The 21,721-nt window shown below is 53.0% G+C and overlaps 6 protein-coding genes across 6 annotated transcripts; all 6 read right to left on the bottom strand.

The window, feature by feature from the left end:
* Window positions 1-560: 560 nt before the first annotated feature.
* A1O1_00080 (uncharacterized protein) lies at window positions 561-1,571 on the bottom strand (the record flags this gene model as incomplete). Its single annotated transcript, XM_007721001.1, has 1 exon — window positions 561-1,571. One exon carries the CDS (start codon window positions 1,569-1,571, stop codon window positions 561-563), a length of 1,011 nt encoding a protein of 336 aa, XP_007719191.1.
* Window positions 1,572-3,615: 2,044 nt separating this feature from the next.
* A1O1_00079 (uncharacterized protein) lies at window positions 3,616-4,949 on the bottom strand (the record flags this gene model as incomplete). The annotated part of the gene is made up of 3 exons (XM_007721000.1): window positions 3,616-4,056; window positions 4,194-4,535; window positions 4,638-4,949. 3 exons carry the CDS (start codon window positions 4,947-4,949, stop codon window positions 3,616-3,618), a joined length of 1,095 nt encoding a protein of 364 aa, XP_007719190.1.
* A 629-nt stretch (window positions 4,950-5,578) lies between these two features.
* A1O1_00078 (calcium/proton exchanger) lies at window positions 5,579-6,930 on the bottom strand (the record flags this gene model as incomplete). Its single annotated transcript, XM_007720999.1, has 2 exons — window positions 5,579-6,487; window positions 6,547-6,930. 2 exons carry the CDS (start codon window positions 6,928-6,930, stop codon window positions 5,579-5,581), a joined length of 1,293 nt encoding a protein of 430 aa, XP_007719189.1.
* A 2,171-nt stretch (window positions 6,931-9,101) lies between these two features.
* On the bottom strand, window positions 9,102-13,357 carry A1O1_00077 (uncharacterized protein; the record flags this gene model as incomplete). The annotated part of the gene is made up of 2 exons (XM_007720998.1): window positions 9,102-12,923; window positions 12,977-13,357. The coding sequence occupies 2 exons, from the start codon at window positions 13,355-13,357 to the stop codon at window positions 9,102-9,104; spliced, it is 4,203 nt and encodes a 1,400-aa protein (XP_007719188.1).
* Window positions 13,358-14,162: 805 nt separating this feature from the next.
* A1O1_00076 (uncharacterized protein) lies at window positions 14,163-17,517 on the bottom strand (the record flags this gene model as incomplete). The annotated part of the gene is made up of 6 exons (XM_007720997.1): window positions 14,163-15,284; window positions 15,343-15,707; window positions 15,759-16,086; window positions 16,142-16,603; window positions 16,656-16,934; window positions 16,981-17,517. The coding sequence occupies 6 exons, from the start codon at window positions 17,515-17,517 to the stop codon at window positions 14,163-14,165; spliced, it is 3,093 nt and encodes a 1,030-aa protein (XP_007719187.1).
* Window positions 17,518-19,030: 1,513 nt separating this feature from the next.
* On the bottom strand, window positions 19,031-21,250 carry A1O1_00075 (uncharacterized protein; the record flags this gene model as incomplete). The annotated part of the gene is made up of 1 exon (XM_007720996.1): window positions 19,031-21,250. The coding sequence occupies one exon, from the start codon at window positions 21,248-21,250 to the stop codon at window positions 19,031-19,033; it is 2,220 nt and encodes a 739-aa protein (XP_007719186.1).
* Window positions 21,251-21,721: the final 471 nt, after the last annotated feature.

Raw genomic sequence — 21,721 nt, 5'->3', positions numbered from 1 at the left:
GTTTGTCGTCTGTCTGTCAGATTGTCAATAATCGGCCGGGGGTTTGATAGCAAGGTCGAGGTTCAGTCACTCGTCGGTGCTGGTGCTGGTGCTGGTGCTGGTACTGCCCATCCAGAGACGAGGCCAGGCTACGCTATCAACGTCAATGTCAAGGGACGGATGTCAATGCCACCACGTTTGTAACTGCATGCCAGCATATCCGATTCGAGAAGTAGGACACCTGATGGAACTTTCTCCCACAGCGGTCCATGCATCCAGCTACCTAGGTAGTTACCCATAGAGTAGAGATATGTTTTCCCGTTTACTCTTCCAAACCCTACAAAGACCCTCTTCTTCGACTTCCCCTCGATGGGTTAGGGTGGGCTGGATTGGAATGGAATAGTGCGATGGTCGTGTAGTTCCATAAACTTGATAAAAGGTAAAAAGTAAAAAGTAAGAGGAGGAGGGCGTCAAGGTCACCACAGATTGGATCGATGCCTATCTGGAGGAATACTCCCGTCCAACGAGTGGTTCTACCTATCCATCATCTTTACTTGGAAGTTGGAGAGGGGAGTGTTTGTCTACCACTGTTTTCTACCACCAGTACTACCACCAGTACTACCACCCCAAACAATCCCACCATCGGAGCGCATCAACACCACTTCCTCTTCTTCTCCTTCCTGTTCATCTCCTTCGGCATCGCTTCCTTGGCTGCCGTTGTACCGTTTGACCACGTCGATCCCCTCAAGCCCCAGGTCGCGCGCGGCTTGGTTCCATAGGATTTGGACGACGCGGCCTCGCACCGTCGATATAGGATGGGAATGGGGATGAGCAGGTGAGACTCTGTCAGAAATGCCATTTCTGGTTGATGGGGTGGTTGGTGTATTCTTGGTTCTTCTGTTGCTGGGGCTGTTGCTGGGGCTGTGGTTATCAGTGTCCTTGGTTTGATATTGATCTCGGTCCGGAATACTGCATGTCGACACAGACTCGCTTTGCTCAATTCTTTCTCCTTCTCCTATTGCTGCTGCTTCAGCTTCAACTTCAGCTTCAACTTCTCCTTCTCCTTCGAGTTCGAGTTCGGTCCCCCTTTTAGTTTCAGTTTCAGCTACGGCTTCGATTTCATCTTGCTCTTTCTGTTCCTCTTCAACTTCAATTTCTTCCATCATGATCCAAACCAATCCCCTGGTCGACCGACGCATACTTTCCACCACACCTTTCGTGGCAGGTCTTGTGCCGATGAGAACGCCGATCGTTGAGCCTGCTGTGGTATCTGATATGGCTGGTGTGTCGTCCACTTCGACTGTATCTATACCAGGATCTGCGTTTGCATCATGGTCAGCTCCAGCAGCGTCAACATCACTGTCAACACCACTATCACGTGAATCACCAACACCAACACCAACAGCTAGTCCAGACCGTGAATCTAGTCCAGACCGTGACCCTCGAAACACAACATCCCAAAGAGCCGAGTGTCTAGCACTTCTCACCGCCCCATCCAGTTCACGGATGAGGTTCGGTCCGATTTTCGCATGTTTCCCTCTAAGTCGTTTACATTGGACAAGAACTTTTAGTGCATCTGTGTCATCGTTCATCGGAGAAGGCAAAGGCGAAGGCGAAGGCGAACCCCTCGGCGTCAACTTCGACTTCGACTTCGACTTCGGAATCCTCCAAACACCCACAAGATCAACACCCCTATCCCCCCGGCCACCGACACGATGCAAGTCAAACCCGTAAGAACGCAAAGTGGCTTGGGCGAGATATTCGTAGCGCGTGCCTGCGTAGACGGTGCTGGTTGGGGACAGACCTGTGCGGCGGGCGTGACGGTGGAAAGATTCGAGATCGTGATGAGGTGATGAGGGATCGAAAGATACGGATAACGAAGATGAAGATGCCGATGACGATGGAGATGAAGATTGGGAGTGAGAGTGAAAGTGAGAGTGTCTGGATGATGGCCCAGGTTTGGGTTTGCTGGTCTGTTGAGGAAGACGAGAGAGATTCGTGTCTGTGATTCGATTGAGGGTTTGCTCTTTTGCTTCTGATATAGTATCGTCATGGTCATGGTCCTGGTACGTCTGTTCACTTGTCGATCTGGGATAGCGTTGTGCTTGGGCCGTACTAGTAGTTGATGAGTAGGAACGAGATTGAGGGTGAGATTGAGATTGAGAATGAGAATGTCGTTGGAATTGTGACCGTGGCGGTATAGTTTGTCGAGGTGGATATGTCGTTGTTAATGTTATATTGCTGCTGCTGCTGCTGCTGCTGCCGAAGATACCCATACTCGCGCTCAGCAAATCCTTATGACAACAGTATCGCCGACAGGAACGAGGACATTGTGTAATCGTCATCGTACTCTTGACATGACCATCACGGTTCGAACCGTTGGCGTTGGCGTTGGCGTTGGCATTGGCGTTGGCATTGGCGTTGGTGATAGAGCTGAAGATACTGACAGAGCCATGTGTCCGGGAATGAACGACGTGGCCATAATGTCCGAATCTATAGCCGTGTTCATGATCATATGATTGTCCGTGACCTCGGTTTCGTTCTCGTCCTAGTGTTTGGCCTTGACCTCGTCCTCGGCGTTGACATTGACCTCGACCTTGTGTTCGCACACATGTTGTCTTTGCCCGACTCCATGTCCGAGTCCATGTCCATGGACGTGTCCGGATCCGCGTCCAGTCCCAGGAGCCGATGGTCATCAAGCTCCCACAGAACTTCCCTCCTCGCCTTTGCGTGGGAGAAAAAAAGAGAAGCCAAAAACGAAAAGAAATGAAGAGATCAATCAATCGATCAATCGATCATTCAATCATTCAGTCGGTGCTCGAGGTAACTGAATATCAAACATCGAATATCAACTCTCGAATCCGTAAAAGCAGCCCACTCACATCCGATGGCGAGTGACAGGAAGTCAAAAAGAATGTGTTGAATCAATCAGGTCCTAACTATTATATTCGTGACATCCAAAAAATGTATTGTGTATGTGTATTGATCGCTCATGTTGAACTGCACTGGCAATCGACCAATCAGTGCCAAGCCATGCCTGATCAGGCTGAAGGTGAAAGTGAGGGTGCCACCATTGACGAGGCTGAACTCTACGGTTCAGACTTCAAAGATGACCCAAATAGTACGAAGGAGATCACTTTACGTGGAGTGAACTTTCGACAGATAGTTAGTCAGTCTGCACGGCCAGAAGGGCATATCCCAGGAGGTACAGACAGCGCAGTGCAAACATCTTTTCATCGACATGCTTCTTTTGGATTCAAGATCGAGATACTAGTAATGTACACACAGAGACAGACACAGTTACAGGGCAGTCACCCACACACATACTACACACAAGGCACTGCAATATGCTGCCCGCCTGAGAACAAATTCCACTCGATGACCAGTAGTCAATATCGCTTTTCCCACCTGCTTGAAAAGGAATCTCCTAAGGCTCTTGTCGTTTCCAAACCCGCACTGGCATCACCAATCTTGATGCAATGCATGACGGACCTTTTCCTCCAGTGCAGAGATGCTTCTTCAAACCTCCGCCACCATGGAGGTCCCCAGTTCCATGTATGGTAGTCTGCCTCCTGCGACCCAGGAATCAGGTTCTGGATCTTGACTCCTGGTGTCATGCTTTTTCACTCCCCTCCATCAGTTCAGCCGCCCCCTCCCAGGACGCCCACTCAGGCCAATGCGAACATTGGCTCTAGCACTGGTGGCCATCTTGTGCAGTCTCGATCTTCGCTCCCACGCCGTCCCCCGGCCCTCAGCGACAGCCAGGAGTTCCTTGGACACGCGCTCGGCCAGCTTTGTATCTCGTCTGTTCTCCGCGCCGGCGAGGATCCATTGGATGGCGGCACGTCGGCGTTGACGTCGTTGCAGAGGTACCGGCACGGGCATGGCGGCACCACCTCCCAGAATACCTTTCTGCTGACGGATTTTGACCAGCGGGGCCACCGAGTCGATGATGGCGGTCAGATACTGGACGGGCGAAAGAGGGAGTTGGTCGCGCGGGAGATTGGTCTTGAGGGTATCGGCGCCGGAAGAAGGCGCGGGAGCTTTTCGAAGGTTGTCGAGGATTTCGTCCATATTCTGCGACGCCAGAGTTTGTCAGTACCAACCGGTCCAAAAGCTAGGAATACGGGCGCTGCAATGGACAGTATCTATCCCAGTCCGCAACCAGGAAAACAGGAAACCAAAGATTTCTGTCTGCCGCAACAAACTCTCACCTTTTGCGCCTGACTTAATTTCCCATGCCGCATCAAACTCCGCGTGACCTGGTCCACGACCTCATCGTAGCGCTTCCTGAAATTATTCGTCTTGGGAAACTTCGCGATGTCCGGGAGAGGGAATTTATGTCCGAAGCCCGCATCAGGATATTCGAGGCCGACCGCTCTCGTGTCTTCAAACTGGACCAACCCGGCTGAACCACCTTCGGCGTTTCGTCTCGTGGCGGTCGAAAAGGATCGCGACCCAGACGGTGTGCTGTTGGCGGGTGATTTGCCCGCGTTGATGCTCTGTTTCAGCACTTCCGGTGCTTTCTCTTGGGCGTCTTTATCTCGTTGGAGGATCTGTCAAGAAGACGACACGGTGTCAGTCCTCCAATATTCTCTGGCAATGCTATCTGCTCTCTCTCACAGATGCTATGCTATGACCCCCCAGAAAAAACTCACCTCTTGCACAGGAGTGCCCTGTTCGATATCCGGCGGCGTCCCTCCCATAGATTTATCCAGAGCAGCCTGCTCCTCACTCACGTGCGGCAACTGATCCATGTTCGGACCCTTGAAGTCTGGATGGACAGGAGTCGTCGCCGCGGCGGCGGGTTTCTTCGAGGCGTCATCGCTGGCCGATCGATTCTGGACCGGAAGAAGGAGGTATGGAGAGGGAGTAGGGACAGCGGCTATCCGTTTCTGCGGCACAACGGTGGGACTGGGTCGGAAGGCCAACGAGCGGGCTGTCGTGAAGAGAGATATTCGAGGAGGCATTGTGGTTGACTACTAGTAGTATCCTAGTATTTGGACACACCGACGGTCCCTTAGATACTAATCGGGAAGAGATCGGATTCTGATCTCAACGCCTTATGTCGCTGGTCGAGACATCTGGTTCTGCATTGACAATGAATGACTGCATCGAACTTGAAGCAATTCGGGCGATTGAATTGAAGCTTTTGGCAAGGTCACGTGCCATGCCGGGTTTGGTACGCTTCCCGCATCATAGATCGAAAAGTAACCCTCCAAAAGCCCAATCAACAGTCAGTGGGGTTATTTACACATACTGGGCTATTCATTGCAGTAGAGACGAATTGCCGTATCTCCTTTTCATACTTGAATTAGCCCGACAATCAGGAAAAACCCCATCAATACTGTTTCGTCTTTTGGGTATCGAAATGTTACAAATGCCATCCAGTCCTAGACAGACCCAGCTTCTCAGCTCCCCTTTTGAATTCAACAATGCCCATTGCCCTCGGAATAATCACGCTTTCACGACCTGGCTATGCCTCGAAGGACTGACTCCGAGCGAGTAACCTCAATCAACAATACTTTGACAAAGGAGACGACTGAAAGCTCCGCAACACTTATTCTCGATTTTCTGGACCGAACCCTGTATCAGGCGTTCAGTTCCCACCGTTTCCACCGAAAACCAATTTCCCCAGGTTCAGGCCGGAATCTCCATCGTCCGGTAAGACGTAGAAAGCCATGGCAATGATGGTGTACATGCCCAAGCAGAGCAAGCCCTCCAGATAATTTGACTTGCCGTCCTGGATCAAGAGAACGACGACCAGTGAGGCGAGGAAGAAAGACACGGTCTCAAACGTCTCGAAGTGCAGTGTCATCGGTCGGTCAATGATCCAACCGAGGATGACGAGGAAGGGCGTGACAAAGAGGGCGATCTGCAAGCTGGAGCCGATGGCGACCCCAATGGCCAAATCCATCTTGTTCTTCCAAGCCACAATGACTGCCGTGACGTGCTCGGCAGCGTTGCCCACAATGGGAATCAAAATCAGACCGATAAAGGTTTTGCTGATATGGGCTTCCTCGACAATGGCGTCAATGCTGTCGACAAGATATTCGGCGCAAATGGCCACCAAGAGAGTGATGACCACCAACACAGCGCTGGCCGACCACGGGCCCAGCAGTTGGTCTTCCGGGTTTTCGTTCTCCTGGGCTTCAGCATCGTCGAACAACTCGGCGTGCGATCTGAGCTGGAAGTAGAGGTATGCGACATAGATCAGGAGCAAAATGATCGAGGTCCCGCGCGACAAGAACATGATGTTATCCTCCTGCGCTTTTCCCTCGGACATGACGGCATACAAAGTGGCCGGGATGATCAGGGACGAGGTAGCCACTGTCATGAGCGAAGACATGGTGGACGCGACGGTGGAATTGAAGGATTGTTCTTTGTATCTGATGCCACCCACGAAGAAGCAGCAGCCGAGGACGAGTAGAATGTTGGACAGGATACTCCCCAACATGCTGGCCTGCACGATGCGGATCTGGTTGTTGCGCAGAGCGATGATGCTGACCTGGTTTGAAATGTTAGCAGGTGTCTGTGCCGGACGTCCCAGCCTTTCCGTGTGCTTACAATCAATTCCACGGCATTTCCAAACGTAGCATTCAACAACCCCCCAATGGTTTGTCCCAGTGGGATGGCCAGCTCTTCCGTCGCAAAGGCCAACAATGACGCCAACGGGATGATGGCGATGAAATTGAGAACGAATTGGAGTGTGGGCGACCAGTTCAACAGGCCGGCCAGAATGCCCACGGGAACAAAGACCAGCAGGACGTTCACATAGTTGGTCTTCAAGATCTCCCACGTCGTGTGCAGCACGAGGGATGGATATCTTATGGCTTTGTTTTCGTGTTTGTAGTACGGGGTGCCCGAGTCGGTGCTGCCTAGTCGCTGGAGCAGACTGGTTCGTTCACTGGGGTCTGCGTCGCCATTGAGGCCATTTTCTCCGGCGGGCATGTCTTCTCGATGATGATGTTGTGAGATTCCAGTCAAGTAGAAGACCTTGCGGATTTTGGTTGCAGCTACATTGTTCGACACCGCCATGGCGGCCTTGGAGTCAGTGGTGACGTCTCGAGGTTGCGGAAAATAACAGCGACGGAGGTGAAGATGCAAGGGGTAGTGTGTGGGTAGGAATACAGGGAGAGGGGAGGGAGATGAACATACCCATTCGTTAGAGGCACAAGCACGCGCCAGACGGAGACGGACAAGAACAATGGGAGATAGAGAAGCAAGAGTGGCAGAACTAGAAGGGTAATAGTATAGTACTACCACGGGAGCTTCCACATGCGGACTGCGGTAGGTGAGAGGTGTGAAGGGTGAGGTGTGAGGTGTGAGGTGTAAGCTGCGTAGCTGTAGCTGCGGTCGTCGCTTGCGGTGGTTTGTTGGTAACGAGTAGCGATTCGAGGCTCGATGGATGATTCCAATTCCCATTCCAATTCCAGGTCAACAGTACTAGTTGAAGCTGCCAGTGCTTGCGGCGAGCCGTTCCCCCGCCAAGTACTTGGCGACTGGAGGGATGAGATTGAAGTTCAAGTTGAGTCTGGAGTCGAAGTCTAAAGCTCACCGTGACACCAGAGAACAGACACCTGAGGTACAGAGGGATGGTGAGGGACTTTCTTTCAGCACAGCAAAGAAGACCTTCTACTCATCCTCACCCAGACAGAAAGAACATCGCCTGCGCCCTCTCGTCTGTCTCCATCCTCCTCCTCCCTCCTCTCTCTCTTCCATCCTCCCGCCATCCGACATCATCATCTTCTCTCTCTTTTCTCTTCCAAGCGCGTCGAATTCTTTAGCGTCGGCTTGTGCTGCGAGCTTGACCTGCATCGGCCCATCAGAATGTGCGAAATGGCATCCACTAGCCAGCACTGCCACACTGGGCTTTTCTCCTTCTCCATCGAAACTCCGGGTCTCCTGGAGCTGTCGAGGGTCTCTAGCTGATCAGGTTCTAGTTTCAATTGCATCCTGCGCTTGATCGACGTTATCTGAACTTCAACTTCCTGTCTCCACCGCTGCTCGTTGGGTCAGTGGGTCAGTCATCAACTACTAGTACGTACAACCTCTGCTGCCAAACAGCTGGGGTTGAAACTCGACCTCGAAGAAAATCATGATTAGCACGTTACACACCGCACACCGGGCCATCGAGAGAGCTGCGGACCCCGGACAGCAACTTGCCAACTACCTGTACCTACCCTAACTTGCTCGCCATATGTCTCGAGGGAATTGTGTTTCAAGATTACACCCCACTTGGCGAAACCCTCATGAAGAGAAGGAATCAAACACCGACTGCTGTTCTGCAACATCATCATGTCGGAGTTGCCTCGGACGGCTTTAGAAGCTCGCTCGTCATATCCAAACTGCCTCTCGAAGATGGAGATGATATGTTCTCGGGGAGTATTCTGCAACCCACTACTAAGGGACGTGCTACCTGCAGTGGGGAGGTACCAATGGTATAGTACTATAGCGTCAGAGCCCGCCGGCCTCCGAGATGGACGTTCCGACATACAGTATGGAACAGCTCCGGACGGCGGCATTTCTGACCTCTAGCTCGCTGTCATCGAGGCGGGGCAGACAAGCAATAGATTCAAGACCTGGATCCTAGAATCGATTGACTGTAATGGGACAGAAGGAAACCTGCCGCTGACTGTAGGTACTCCATAGGAGCCTCCACGCCTTTCTCCATATAGAAGAAATGGATCGATCCCTTACAACCTCGCTGGCCCCCTTTTGTCCACAAGGGAATGCTCGGCTTATATCTTCTACTCAACCACTTCAACCCCGAGACCCCACGAAGGAACAAAACCCTTGTCAGCCTTGCCTTGGATTCAATTGAATTTATTGTCCAAACCACTCTCAAAGCTTCGCACCTCCAGCTTCTAGCTGACCACTGACCACTGACAATGACAGAGACAAGGAAATGAACATTGATGCCCACCCATAGACTACCTTAGGTAAGTAATACAACAAAAAGACCCACCTATCCTGAGGTAAGATAGGTTCTCTGTGAGATTCTCTGTACAAGAGTACCTAGGTACTTGCTCTGTACTGTGTACTCTGTCCTCTGCAAGTAGAGAACTATACCAGATACTCAGTAATCAAAGTCAAAGTCAAAGTACCTAAGGTAGTCGTTCTTATTCAACAACACGAATCCCATCCACAGTCGACCCAAACTCCAAATCCAGTCCGTTGTTGGCCTCGGCCTCAGCCTCAGCCTCGGCCTTTCCTCCTTCCTCTCCCACCACGGGGATCATCTTTCCAGTGACACCCTCACTACCACCATTGTTCCGATCTCCATTCTTGTTATTGTCAACAAGGTCTCGTCTGCTCTGGTGTCGATGGATTGGTTGTATTGGTACTGGTGTCGGTCGAACACGGACCATGACGCGCGCTCGGCGGACCAGGTCGTCTTTGGCATCGGTCCAGCGCTCCAGCTCCTCTTTATAGCGGAGGATTTTGTATAATGGCGACTCTGCTGTTCCAGGTCCAGGTCCAGCTCGGGCTTGCGTTCGTCGAGAATGTGGTGTGGTAGTAGCAGCAGCAGCAGCAGTAGTAGTAGTCCCGACAGCAGCATGGACAACACCATTCACTCCAGCTCCAAATCTGATCGGTTTAGCCGCTTTAGCCAATTCAATCAGCCCGACAAACATATCCTTCGACTCCTCCCGGAGACGCTGTTGCTCTTTCCGTCTCAGACGATCATCCTTTGCAGCCCCGCCCGCCGACTTGAGAAGACCGGGGTCCAGCCACGCGTGCTCTGCGGCCCTGCTGGAGATCTGTCCCACGGGGATCCGGAGTTGATAGTTCTCATATTTCAAGAACCGCACCGAGGCCTGTAGACTGGCGATTTCGACGTTGAGCAGATCGATTTCGGCTTTGGCACGCGCCGAGACAGTCTCTCCCGCGGCACTGTGCGCCGCCATGCCCGCGTCGCCGTTGGAGAGATTGCGTTGCTTGACGCCCTCGAGCTCGGTCTCTTGCACGGCTTTGGCTTCCAGCATCGTCTGATACTCTGTCTCGAGGTTGCGCAGGTTTTGAGCTACTACGGCGTTTTCGGCGCGCAGTCTCTCGATTTCCTCCTTCATGGCTCGGACGGCGTCGTCTTTGACTTTGGTCTCTTTGGCCCGTGCCTCGAGCAGCTCGACCCGCACCTGCTGCTCCTCGAGTTGTTTGTCCTTCTCGCCGATCCGCAGGCTTTGTTCCTGGATCTTCGATCTCAAGAGGGCCATTTCCTCCTGCAGGTCCTGCGACAGCACCTTCTGCGCTTTGACTTCTTTGGCCCGCACCACCCACGGGGCCGGTAGTTTCTCGAACTCGATCGCGGACGAAACGTCGGCGGATCTGGTGTGCAGATCGTCCACTTTCGTCTGAGCAAGCTGCAATTGCTTGGTCACAATGTCGAAGAAATCTGCTGCTGCCTCAGTATTACTCGTCTGCTGGCCATCCTCTTGCTGCGACGCCTGCGCTGCCTTCGCCATCACATCCATGATCTCGTTGTACGACAGTGGTACCTCTCTCTCGTCTCTGTTGTTGAGCGTGTCCAGGACTGCGTTGCCTACTTGCTGCGTGAGTCGAGAAGCAGACTCGGCGCAGAGCTCGGCTTCCGCAAAAGCACTCCATGTCGACTCCGCCATGCACATCGAGCGTGCTTGAAGCTCCTCAAGAGCGTGCCCAACTTTGCTGGATATGTACTTGACCGTGCGAGCCTTGATCCCCAAAAGGTCGATTCGCTTTTCGAACGTCCGAGAAGTCTCGTCCTCCCCAGTCGACGATCCGAGCCTGGCCTGCACAGCCCGGTCGAGAACTTGGGCCTGGCCGGCAATGTTCTCTGTGTAGGTCCCAACCATGGCGATGGACGCGAGGAGTTGCATTGCTTTTGTTTCATGGTTTTCGGGAAGCACTTTCTCCGCCATGTCAACGAGAATCCCAGCCATGCGCTGCAGATGCTCAGGACCCTCAGAAGCGAGCTCATCACGACGCAAGGCTTCGATCCACCCAGTCATCGTATGCTCCACTGGTTCCAATTCAAAAGGTGCCCCTCCGTATCTCATAAACTCCGCCGGAGAACAGTTGGACATGTGCTGCACGAATCTGTCGCAGAGATTGGCAATGAGACTCATTCTTTCCATAATGGCAAACACAGACATGGGATGGTCCTGAAGAAGTTCGGGTCGGTCCCGCACTCTTTCTGCCAGAATGGTCTTGCCCAGTACGGCCTTTGATTTGATGCGCTTGAAGCACAAAAGAGCAAGGATCGGCCTCTTGTCCACATCAAACGATTCTGGCACAAAGGACTGCACAATCTCCAGATGCAGGTTCGCCTGTTCGGCTCGCATCTTGCCCAATTCGAGATCAATGGCTTTGAGTTGAGTCTTGCTTGCCGAGTTCTGCAACTTGAGATTGAGATCCATCATAGCTCGAGACTTGCTGCTCATCTCATGTGCCTCGAGCTCGCTGATTTCTCGCGACCGCCGCAGTTCGTTGATGTCACTCTGAAGTCCCTGGACCATGTCTCGGAATTTGGTCAAGGTGTACTCCAAATCTTCAATCATCTTCTCTTGCTCGCCAGTCTGCCGCTGTTTTTCGTTAAGCATGGCCTCGACCTCATTCAACTGATAGTGCAGCCGCTTCTCTTCGTCGACGTGGAATGCCTCCAGCTCGTCCGTGACTTGGACATGCTCCTCGAGATCCTGCACCTGTCTCTTTAGCATCTCGATCATATGCCGATCTTGATCTCGCTCGGCTGCCATGACTTCGAGCATATCGTCGTTGGCTTCTGCGGCTTCGAGCTGTTCCCTCAAGTGTTGGTTGGTCTCTTCGGATCGATTGAGCTTGGCCACCAGTTCATCGTATTTGGAAGCCGTTCCTTGGTGTTCGTCCAAGCTCTGCTGAAGTTCTTTGATTTCATTCTTCAAATCACTTTCGTTTTGTTGAGACATGTCCCGAAGCATCACCAGCGCCTGCCGCAGCCTCTCTGTCTCGCGCTCTAATTGAAGCCATCCCGCACTCGCCTTTTCTTCTGGACTCATGACGGATGTCAATTCGCGGTTCTCTTCTCGGAGGATTTCGGCTTCAAGCTCCAGTTCCTCATGCTTCAACTTCAATGCCTCCAGTTCGGCCTCAAACATTTCCGCACGCTCTTCGGCCATCTCCTTGTCCAGCGTCGCGAGCTCCAGTTCAGACTCCTGCTCGGCACTCTTGTCCGGAACCTTTTCAGCACGGCTTTCAGCATCTTCGTACTTGGCCCGCAGCTCTTGGATTTCTTGTAAATTGGTTTTGAGCTTCTCTCGCAGTGTCTGAATGATACTCTCGTATCTTGTAGTCTGGCTCTCTAGCTCCTGCACAGTTTGAAGTCTTGCCTGGTCTTCTTGCCTCTGTTTCTGTAACGTGCGAACCTTGGTCTCCAACGCCTTGATGACCTGTGTATGCCTCGACTTGTCCTCCCCTGGCAGGTTCGAGCCGCTACTTAATACCCGGTTTGTCTCTTTGGGAGCAGCTGTCGAGGCGGGCACTCCAAGGTCCGCAACTGACGATTCCGAAGGCTCGTAGCTGGCTTCTTCCGTCGGAGGTATAGTTGGCGGCGGTTCTTCCTGTATCGGAGGCGACCGAAGTGTTTCAGAGCTGGTGGGAGGGGCCTGAGCCCTGTCGTCTCGAGGAGGACCTCGGCTACTCATTGACAGCCTCGAGCCTGCCAGTGCAGCTCGAGGTTGGGCAGAGGACGGCTTTGTTGATGAAGGTCTGACACCACCTCCAACGGACATTCTGCTTGCAGCCGCACTGGTCTTAGATGTCGTAGTGGCGGGTGGGCCCATCAACGTCCTCCCACCAGTACTAAGCCTAGATTTTGTGCTCGAGTCGGACGTTCGTGCAGTCGTTGCTGGCGTGCCGCTGCGTGGGGTTGAAGTGGTCGAAGTGGCAGAAGAGGGCACCATCTTGGTAGGCGACTTCGTAGGAGACTAGCAATCCAAGTCAGCAGGACTGTACAGCCAACACGGGCGGTCATAGATACCCTCATGGACAGCCTCGCTCCACCGCCTGCGGCGGAACCTGCACTCATGAGGCTCTGTCTTTTCCTCGCGACATCCGCAGTCACTCCGCTCGACGGCCTGGGTTTAGTCAAAGACCCATTGCCGCTTGGCCTGGGGCCTTGACTAGGCTGCTTGACGACCTTGACCGCAGACTCCCGACGGACAAAGATACCAAAGCCCGGGGCGCATTGGAAATATCGCTGCCCTTTGACCGAGCCATCGTTTTTGCCCGTGTTATCTGGGAGCTCGAGGCCCAACCATTCTCCGGCCGCAATGTGTAGGGGACCAATATACCGCACGGTCCCCTCCCTTCCGTCTTGAGTCTGGACTGTACATCCGTTCTTGATGTTGAGGTCGGCCATGTCTGGCACTTAACGTCTCGTGGAAAAGTCGCATGACAGGGGAGGGCGATGAGGCATCGAGGACACGGTTGTGGTTAGGGAGGACGGTGAAGGGGAAGCGTTGCTGGAAGCGTGTGTTCAGAGTATCTGTTTGCTCCGACAACAAACAGGAGATACTTGTCGCCGGCATTGAAGACGCGACTTTCCCATGAACAAATCGCGTTGCTTCGTCACCAAAATCGGGAATCCCCAACTTTCCCTCCACGCACGTGACCTGGGTGTGGGCTTCAGGGGCATGCCTCACTCAGAACAACAGTACACGGCCTACTACAAGTATTCTCCTTGATACGGACACATGTATCAATGACTGCAGTCTTCGATCATGGGAAGGCAAACAGATAATACAGTATGCATTCCTCTAAATAACTCGGGGGGTATATCTCATTCTTTTCGGTGACCAATTGGCGCAATACTGGCTTTTCGGTAGCGGTCCAACCGCACCATAGCAACAACCGCCTGCATCAGAGCGTGCCGGGTATCTTCCAAATCACAGGCATAGGGAGTGTCGTCAAAAGCGTGAAAAAACAAAGGGAAGTCTTTGCATTCCCAGGCAAACCAAAAAAGAAGAAAGGCAAACAAGAACACGTGTTGTTGCCTGAGTGCCGTCACAAGCAACACATCAAAACTGCAGCGCTCCTCCTCATGGCTTTTCTTTTCCGTGGTAGCAATAAAGGGTATCTCGCTGGACATAAGAGTAGATAATCATGGTTCCATATCGATGTCAGGGTATCATTGTCGTTCCGGTCAACATAGACTTGGCCAAGGTCTAGCGCAAAGGCAGGTTCAAATTGTGGGCGGATCCGCTCATGCCGCCTGGGATCTGATTGTAATGTGGCCCAATTGGAGCGGGATAGGATGAAAGGGAATGGGAGGTCGGGGGCCTTCCAGAGTCAAAACTGGCGCGGGGCGGCTCGTGCTTGGGTGTCCGGTCTCCAGGCATACCACCCCCCGTGCCAAAGGGGAACTTGTTGTCGTGAAATCGTGTTGGCCAGCCTCCACTGACTGAAGCCGAAACATCTTCCTCGGCAAGGTTGACCCCGCTGTCGTTCCAAAAGTTTCGGTAACCACTCTCACGACTCTCCATGGAGATGAGCGAGGCCTTGCTGGCGTTCGAAGAGGCGTGCTTGAAGAACGTCCCTGGCGAATTGTTCTGGTTTTTGCGGCTCATAAAAGACGAGAAGGAGGAGATGCTGCCCGGCTTGCGAAGACGGTCGAACAGAGAGGCACGTTCGGAGACGGGGGTACTGTCTCCATCTGCAAAACTCGAACGTGTCGGAGAATCGCCGGTGTTGAGGGAGGGGGCGTGCTGCAAGAGCTTCGAATCGAAGAATGGGAGCGAGTCTTCGAAGGAGTCAGACTTGGGCCGTGGGATGGCCCCCTTCACAGTCATCGCATCGAGACCATGAGGAACGAGCTGCGAAATAAGGTAGTCAATGGCATCCTTCAGACCACCTGCGTTGTTCCGCGTGTACGTGAGAACCAATCTCCCCTCGGAGGGGCTGACGAAGCGTTCCACTGAAGCGGTAGCAGACTTCGGCAAGCTGCCGAGATTCGGATTTGAGTGGACATCCACCTCATACTGACTCCTCAATTTGCAGCGAAGGTCGTTGTAGAACTCCGGGCTGCTGAAGAAAGCCTCCAGGTCGTCTGATTTCTGGAACGCGATCTCGTGGCTCTCCGGAACCATTCCCAAGAAGGCGTCTACAGCCTGTGGCACTTGATACTCTGGTCCCGAGATGGTGACAACATCACTGGCTTGCTCGGTGTTGGGAAAGTCGATCTTGCAGTTCCATTTCTTCTCAAGATCCTCAATCTCGGGTAATCTGGCAATCAATTCGCGATGGTAGAGTCGGTTGATGACCACGGTCTCGGAGACAAACTCGGCGTCCTAGTTGAAATCACTTCGTAAGCACACAGACATTCGTCGGGGGGTCAGCTTCGCTTACAGCTTTCTCGACCATATCCATGATCTCCTGTTTCACCATATCCAAGCTCTGGGCGTTGCGTGCAGGTGTCCGGCAGATGACATTGTCGACCTTGATGTCATCATCATCCTTTCCGACACCCCCGCGGTCCATGGCATTTGAGAACTTCACGAACACCGAGTACTTCTTCATGATGCGTTGGATGTGTTGTCCACCGATCCCGATGATTCGTTTGTGGTACTGGTCCGGGACATGGAAGGAGATTGATGCCGGCATTTCCTGCTCCACCAAATCCAGACCAGTTTTCACAGCTTCGTACTGACTACCTACGACGTCAATGTAGAAGTTGTATTCATTGAAGCCGTCAAAGATGATTTGGACGTTGCCTAGATTACAATATTAGTCGACGAAACTCGTTGGAGCGTGAGGTGTTATACTTTGACCCATGATCTTGTTGATCTTGCCGTTCTTCTTACCACTGACAAACTCTTTGTGCTCGTTGGCAAGTTCGATTTTGACCTTCAGTTGATGAGGCGTTCTCTTGACAAAAGGGATTTGGTTGATGACCATCATTGCTGCCTTGACAGCGTCATCGGAGCCGTTGATGGTGAATGTGAACTTTTCGAAGCTGATTTCTGCACCCGAGTTTGTGCAGATGTCGCTCAACATGATCCGAACGTCCTCGGGTGACGGGGCGCGGATACCTGGACCTTGCGGCGATTCGGGGACTATAAGCCACCATGAAGCACTGAAGAATTGCCCGGCCTGTTTCGGTTTTTGGGTTAGTGGACACCCAAACAGAGGGGGATAAGTCACGTACCAAAGCCATAATCTCTTTGACTGTCCTTTCGACGTGCAGAACGTCCGTGCCTTGGACTCGTACCATACCTCGCTGACTTGCGAGTTGCGGGAACAGTACGTGAGAGCCGTTGGTCTCCATGATCTTCCGTACTTTGTCCAGTCGATCGAGCAGGATGTTGTCGATTTTACTGGCAGAAACCATAACATCCTTGGAATATAGCTTGATGCCCACAACCAGCTCTTTCAACTTCTGCTTTGCCTGGTTGATCCGTTCCTGCGTCTCTCCGGTAATGAAGATCTCGTCTGCCGCTCGGCGCGTAGCATGTGGTGGAACGTATCCAAAGACTCCGGGGAACGGGGGCGGGAAGTAGATGGCAGTCTTGGTCGCCGATTCGATCATTTTAATGTTCTTTCCTGTGCGACCGGAGACCAGAGTGTGCATGGTGACCTCCAGTTTGATGACATCGATTTTGTGCTTGAGCTGCTCACACGTAAGCTTGGGTTCCTATGTGTAAGTCATGGGAGGAGTGTACAATTTGATCAATCATCATCAAGGCCCTGGTTTTGGCATGTTCGACACTTTCCATGTCTCCGAAGATGTTGACGCGATAACGTTGGTCGAGGCCATTGTCGATGCCTGTGCCGTAAGAGATGCCGGTAGAGGAGGCATCTCCACTGCGAGGTCTCAAGAGAAAGATATCGGTCCCGGTATACTTGGCACAAAGATCAATATGGCTCAGCACGCTGGAGCGGATGCCCGTTTCGGCACCGTCCAGGATCAAGTCAGGATCGATATCAACGATCGCGGAACGCTTGGATTGTTAGCAACGGTAATGTCCAAACTCCAAAGCGACATACCATCATGATCGGAGTCTCATTCAGAATCTTGGCTCTCATCTTATAGACCAGTTCCCCCTCGCCAGAGATACAGACATTTGTCACCAATCCCTGCGACTTTCTATGCAGAGCAGGCCCAGCCTTCGGCTCCGAGGAAGTGACCGTTGCTTGTATACGGCCTCCACTCTGCTCACTGATGTAAGCGCACAATGACCGCAGTCTCTCCTCATTCTGCACATGGACAGGCAGCTTGTGGATCGGTGTGCCGTCGGCGGTCCCCTCCGGGAAGGTCCATCGTTGAAATGCACCGGGGCTCGAATGCAGAACGTCTTCGGGTTCAGGACCGGCGAGGTGATAGGCCAGGGGGACGTTGAACGAGAGGTTGACTATCGTGGATTCGGCTGAGGGTGGTGACACGATTGCGGGAGAACCTTGTGGACGTCTCAGTGGTTGCGGCGTGGGCATATCCTGATGAAATCTGGACATTCCGAACGCTGCTGGAGTCATCCGTTCCCAGCCATGACGGGCCTGACCAGTGAAGTTGCTGATCTTGTGCATCTTCAAACCTGGATGCGGATGACCCCCCAGGTCATCGACGAGGGGACGAAAGCGGGAGGGAAGGTATGGCTACGATTGTTGCATTGAGAAGGCGGCCGAAAAAGTGATGGTTCCAAAGGAGAATGCGTAGGCAATGATTGAAGAGGTCGAATGGAGGTGTGAAGGAAGACGGACGTTCAAGGTTGGACAGACAGTATCGTGAGGACGAGGATGAGGACGAGGATGGCCACGACGGAGTCGAGGGTAGAGAGTCGAGAGTAGAGAGTCGAGAGTCCAGAGTCGAAGGTGGCGGACGAACGTGCGCATGCTAGGATGTTAAGGTGTCGCAGTGCATGGCATGGCGGTGGATCACCTAGAGATATGCTAACATCTAGTTAAGGTTGGTTAAACGGTGCGCTGCCTTGGAAGCCTGAGTAGCCCCGGCACGCATCCACAGGCACTTGTTATATGCCTGGGATATCTATCTCAGGGTTCCTACCTACTACTTACCTATCTCCGATAGGCACCTATAGGTAGTGAGGTATGCAACCTTTACCTGCACACTTGGACACTCTGAGTAGCCACTGCAGTCTCGGAATTCGGCCCCTACGGATTGCTAGACGCGTTCACTGGATCTATAGGGGGCCATCCGTGCCGTCAGCTCTGCAATCTATCAGCCACAATGGAGCAAGTGTGGGAGCTTGCCTGGTTCTAATGGCTGACCCGCTGCACAACCTGTAGGCTGTGCGTGAGGACGATGACGAAGAGGACCAGCAACAATCGACGCCTTCGTGTGGAGGGAAGTCGAGGCCACCACAACCTGTCCAATAGACGACGAGGAGTGCATGGTGTTTCTCAGGGGAACAACAGCTGACCGGTCTTCCAAGCCGGCTTTGGTCGTCGCCTTCAGCGTCTACAAGTGGCCTCTTGAATAATGCCACCTGATCCGTGTGGTAATCGATCAGCTGGGGTCTGAACAACTAGAGAAGCAAAAGCAGGAGCGACAACGCCAGCCTTGATACAGATTGCTATACTCTCCCTACACAGCCGGTCGGTACCTTAGGGCAGGTACCTTGTAGATACTAGGCAGTAGGATGGGAATCCGGAAGTACCTACTGGTAGGCTCCTTATAGGCTAGTAGGCGGCAGGTGGTGGGGAAAACGAGTCAAATTACAATGCTCCCGAACACTGACGACGCCCGGAAGCTTGGATAGGCCCTAGGCTTAGAGAGTTGCTCTCATATCTTTGGAATCTACCGTATACGGAAATTAGCTGTTCAGGCAGCGTTGCGCTCGTCGGGTTCTCAGGTAATAAGCTCAGCGTAGAATCGACTATCTTCGGTCCATCTCTAAGATCAACGTGCGCAGGATAACCTACCTAAGGTGAGTTACCTGATATGTACTTATGTGAACGGGTTTTCGTTCGCGAGCCATGTAGTGCCAGTGTGGGTATCCAGATCCTGCGCCAATCGCGTCACTTCATCGCACAAAGACATTCGATTCCCACTTCAAAAAGCACGCGCACAAGTCTCCTGTCAATTATTCTGCTCAGAGCCGGCGTTGTTGAGTAACTCCCTGAGCTTGCGAGATATCAGTCCGTCCCCGGCCTCCACTGGTGCAGGAGAGAACCCTCGCAGGATCGAAGGTTCATTGGACTGCGGTAGGGGTATCGGTGAACTTCTCGAAGATGTCGAAGGCAGAAACCCCGACACTGGAGACACATCGCGCGCAGCGTCCGTCATAGTCACTTCTTCTGTCCAGACTGCAGGGTTCTGGCCGCTCAGATACTGTGGGACGGGCCTTGGTGGGAGGTGAAATGGAAGGGATGCTGAATGCCCTGGCCTGCTGCTCTGATGCTGGCTGGCGCCGGCGGTTAGGCTGTTCTCAAGGTTCCCGAAATCGGGTGAGATGCCAACGTGCCCCTGAGGAGAATACCCGCCGTCCGCAAGGCTTGGGCTACGTGAGCTGGCCTCGGTCGATTGTCTGTAGGGACTGAATCTAGGATCTGGCAACTGCACTTCATTCCGCAGCCTCTCTTTGCCGTCCGGCACTCGATTGGCAAATACAACGCGAATATTGTCGTAGAGGTAGAATCGGCCTTTCGCCGTAGAACAAAATTTGAGATGTATCAGATATCGGAGAATGTCTTTCTTGCTGAGCGGGTCGCGTGCAGCAAGATTGGCTTGTTGTTCAGGCATCGTAGCTTCCAGGATAGGCCCCGATGAGAAGCTTCGTTGTCTCACAAAGGTCTTCGTACCGGGAGACATTCCCTCAAGGTCGTAAGGGATGAGAAATAACTTCACCGCTGTCTTATTGGGGTTTTTGATGATGATTTGAAGCTGCCCTTTCTGCGGTACTCGATACGCTCCTCCAGGAGGCACCTTAACAGGCATGGGTATCTTTTCATTTCTCTCAGGGGCCTCTCGCGTGAGGGCTCGACCTACCGGCGTGTTTGTGGGATTGTCGATCTCATCTAATGATGTATTTGGGTCAAGGCTACTTCGTGAGCGACGGGTGCGGCGCGAAGGTGGCTGCGGAGGTTGTAAATTGTGTTCGAGGTCGATAACGCCAACATAGGGGCTCGGATTGTCATCCGATATGGACCGGGATGTTGTTGCAGATGGATAGTTGTAGAAAACCGCGGGAAAGGGTACCGTGACGTGGGCTGGACATCTGAGACTTGCTGGACAGTCTCCTTTTCCAACAACGCCGATTTGTGCAACGAAGTCAAGCGGTTTGGATGGCGGAGTAGACATCCTCCCTCGCAAAATAGATTCTTCAAACGAGCCCACCATGGAAGCTCGCTGCCGTGGGGAAGCGTCTGAAGCAAGAGACGGCCGACGCGAATTGGAGGAAAACACGGATTGCGGACTAGCTGCAGGCTGGTATGTGAACGAAGTCAACGAACGACGGGTTCTGTGACCCTGAAACGCCGCAAGCCCCTCGCGGTGGGCAGGTGGAGAGGCGCCATTGGGCTTTGCATGAATATCATCGATCGGTGACATCTGCAATGCCTCGAAATCATTGGGAGGCATTGTCCTACTTCTCGCCATGCTGGGCACTCTGGCGTCAGCCGATTGTGAGTTCGTAGGCGAGACATCCAAAGAAGTGTTATTGATGGCGTGAACAAGCGGGCTCGTCGGGACTCTCATGACAAAGCTGGACGATAGACTGCCTCCTAATGAAGGTGCCCTTGTTCGCTTCAACGTGTCCGACGGAGGACTCGTCGTTGTCAACCCAAGTCCCACTCTCGGAGACTCGAACAGCCATGAAGGGGGAGAGATGCTGTAGGCAGACTGCAGTGAGCGCCGCGCAGGCGTCTGCATATCACCCGACCTGCGCTCGGAATGTTGGTGAAAGTCGCCCGTATGCAATGCAGATAGAGACCGACGCAGAGCATCTGTGCCACACCAGTCATGTTCCTCGCCTATCGGGGGACTCCCTGCATGCTGCGGCGCAGCGTCTTCGGACGGTTCGAGATCAATCAATTCACCAGGTTGAGCAACGCTGGAACGAGATCCATCTCCTTCAGTCCTAGAGTCCGCGCAGAGTGCCTGTAACCCCGGCTTAGGAACCCATGTTGGTCGTTGACCACGTTTGATGCACTGAATCAATTCCTCCCGATCGCTGGTTTTGATGTGTGCCTCCTTCGGTTCGGGACACTTTTCCTCCTCAACCTCAGTAAGGACTTCCGGGTCTGCGGCATGGGGCACGGCTCCAGCGTCATGAGGTGTCTGCAGGGAGTATCGAGCCATATCTGAATGAGGTGAGACTTTCCTTCTCTTGCAAGCTCGTACAGAAACGCCTTCAGTGTCAATGAAAAAGGGCATGCTCAGCAAGAGCAGCCTGCCAATGCTATGAGGTGGCGCAAGGTATTGAAGGCTGCAATCCGTCAAAGCGAGCCTTCAGAGGAAACCGAATCGAGACGAGAGGCATTGCGGGCTATTCGCGGGATGCCGGAAGGGCGGCGATACAGAGGAGTTACCGCTGCATCACGGATGGTAGCGAGAATTAGCGACAGACGAAGCCTAGCGAGTGTTCTCCATGTTGAGGGGAGAGACGGCGTGGTAGGTCATAGGGACTGCATAAAGTCAGCGTATAGAAAGAAGAGACGGTCGTTATGCTCTGAAGTTGAACAAAGAATGACTCCTCTTGTCGGGGCTTGTCTCAAGCAGCATGTCATAACGTACTCTACGTACTCGTACTAGTACTACAGTAGACTTAGT

Source organism: Capronia coronata (genome assembly GCF_000585585.1).
Source record: "Capronia coronata CBS 617.96 chromosome Unknown acBCG-supercont1.1, whole genome shotgun sequence".
In the NCBI taxonomy this organism is placed as follows: Eukaryota; Fungi; Ascomycota; class Eurotiomycetes; order Chaetothyriales; family Herpotrichiellaceae; genus Capronia; species Capronia coronata.
The sequence above is the reverse complement of the archived record's forward strand: the minus strand, read 5'-3'. Positions and strand labels throughout refer to the sequence as shown.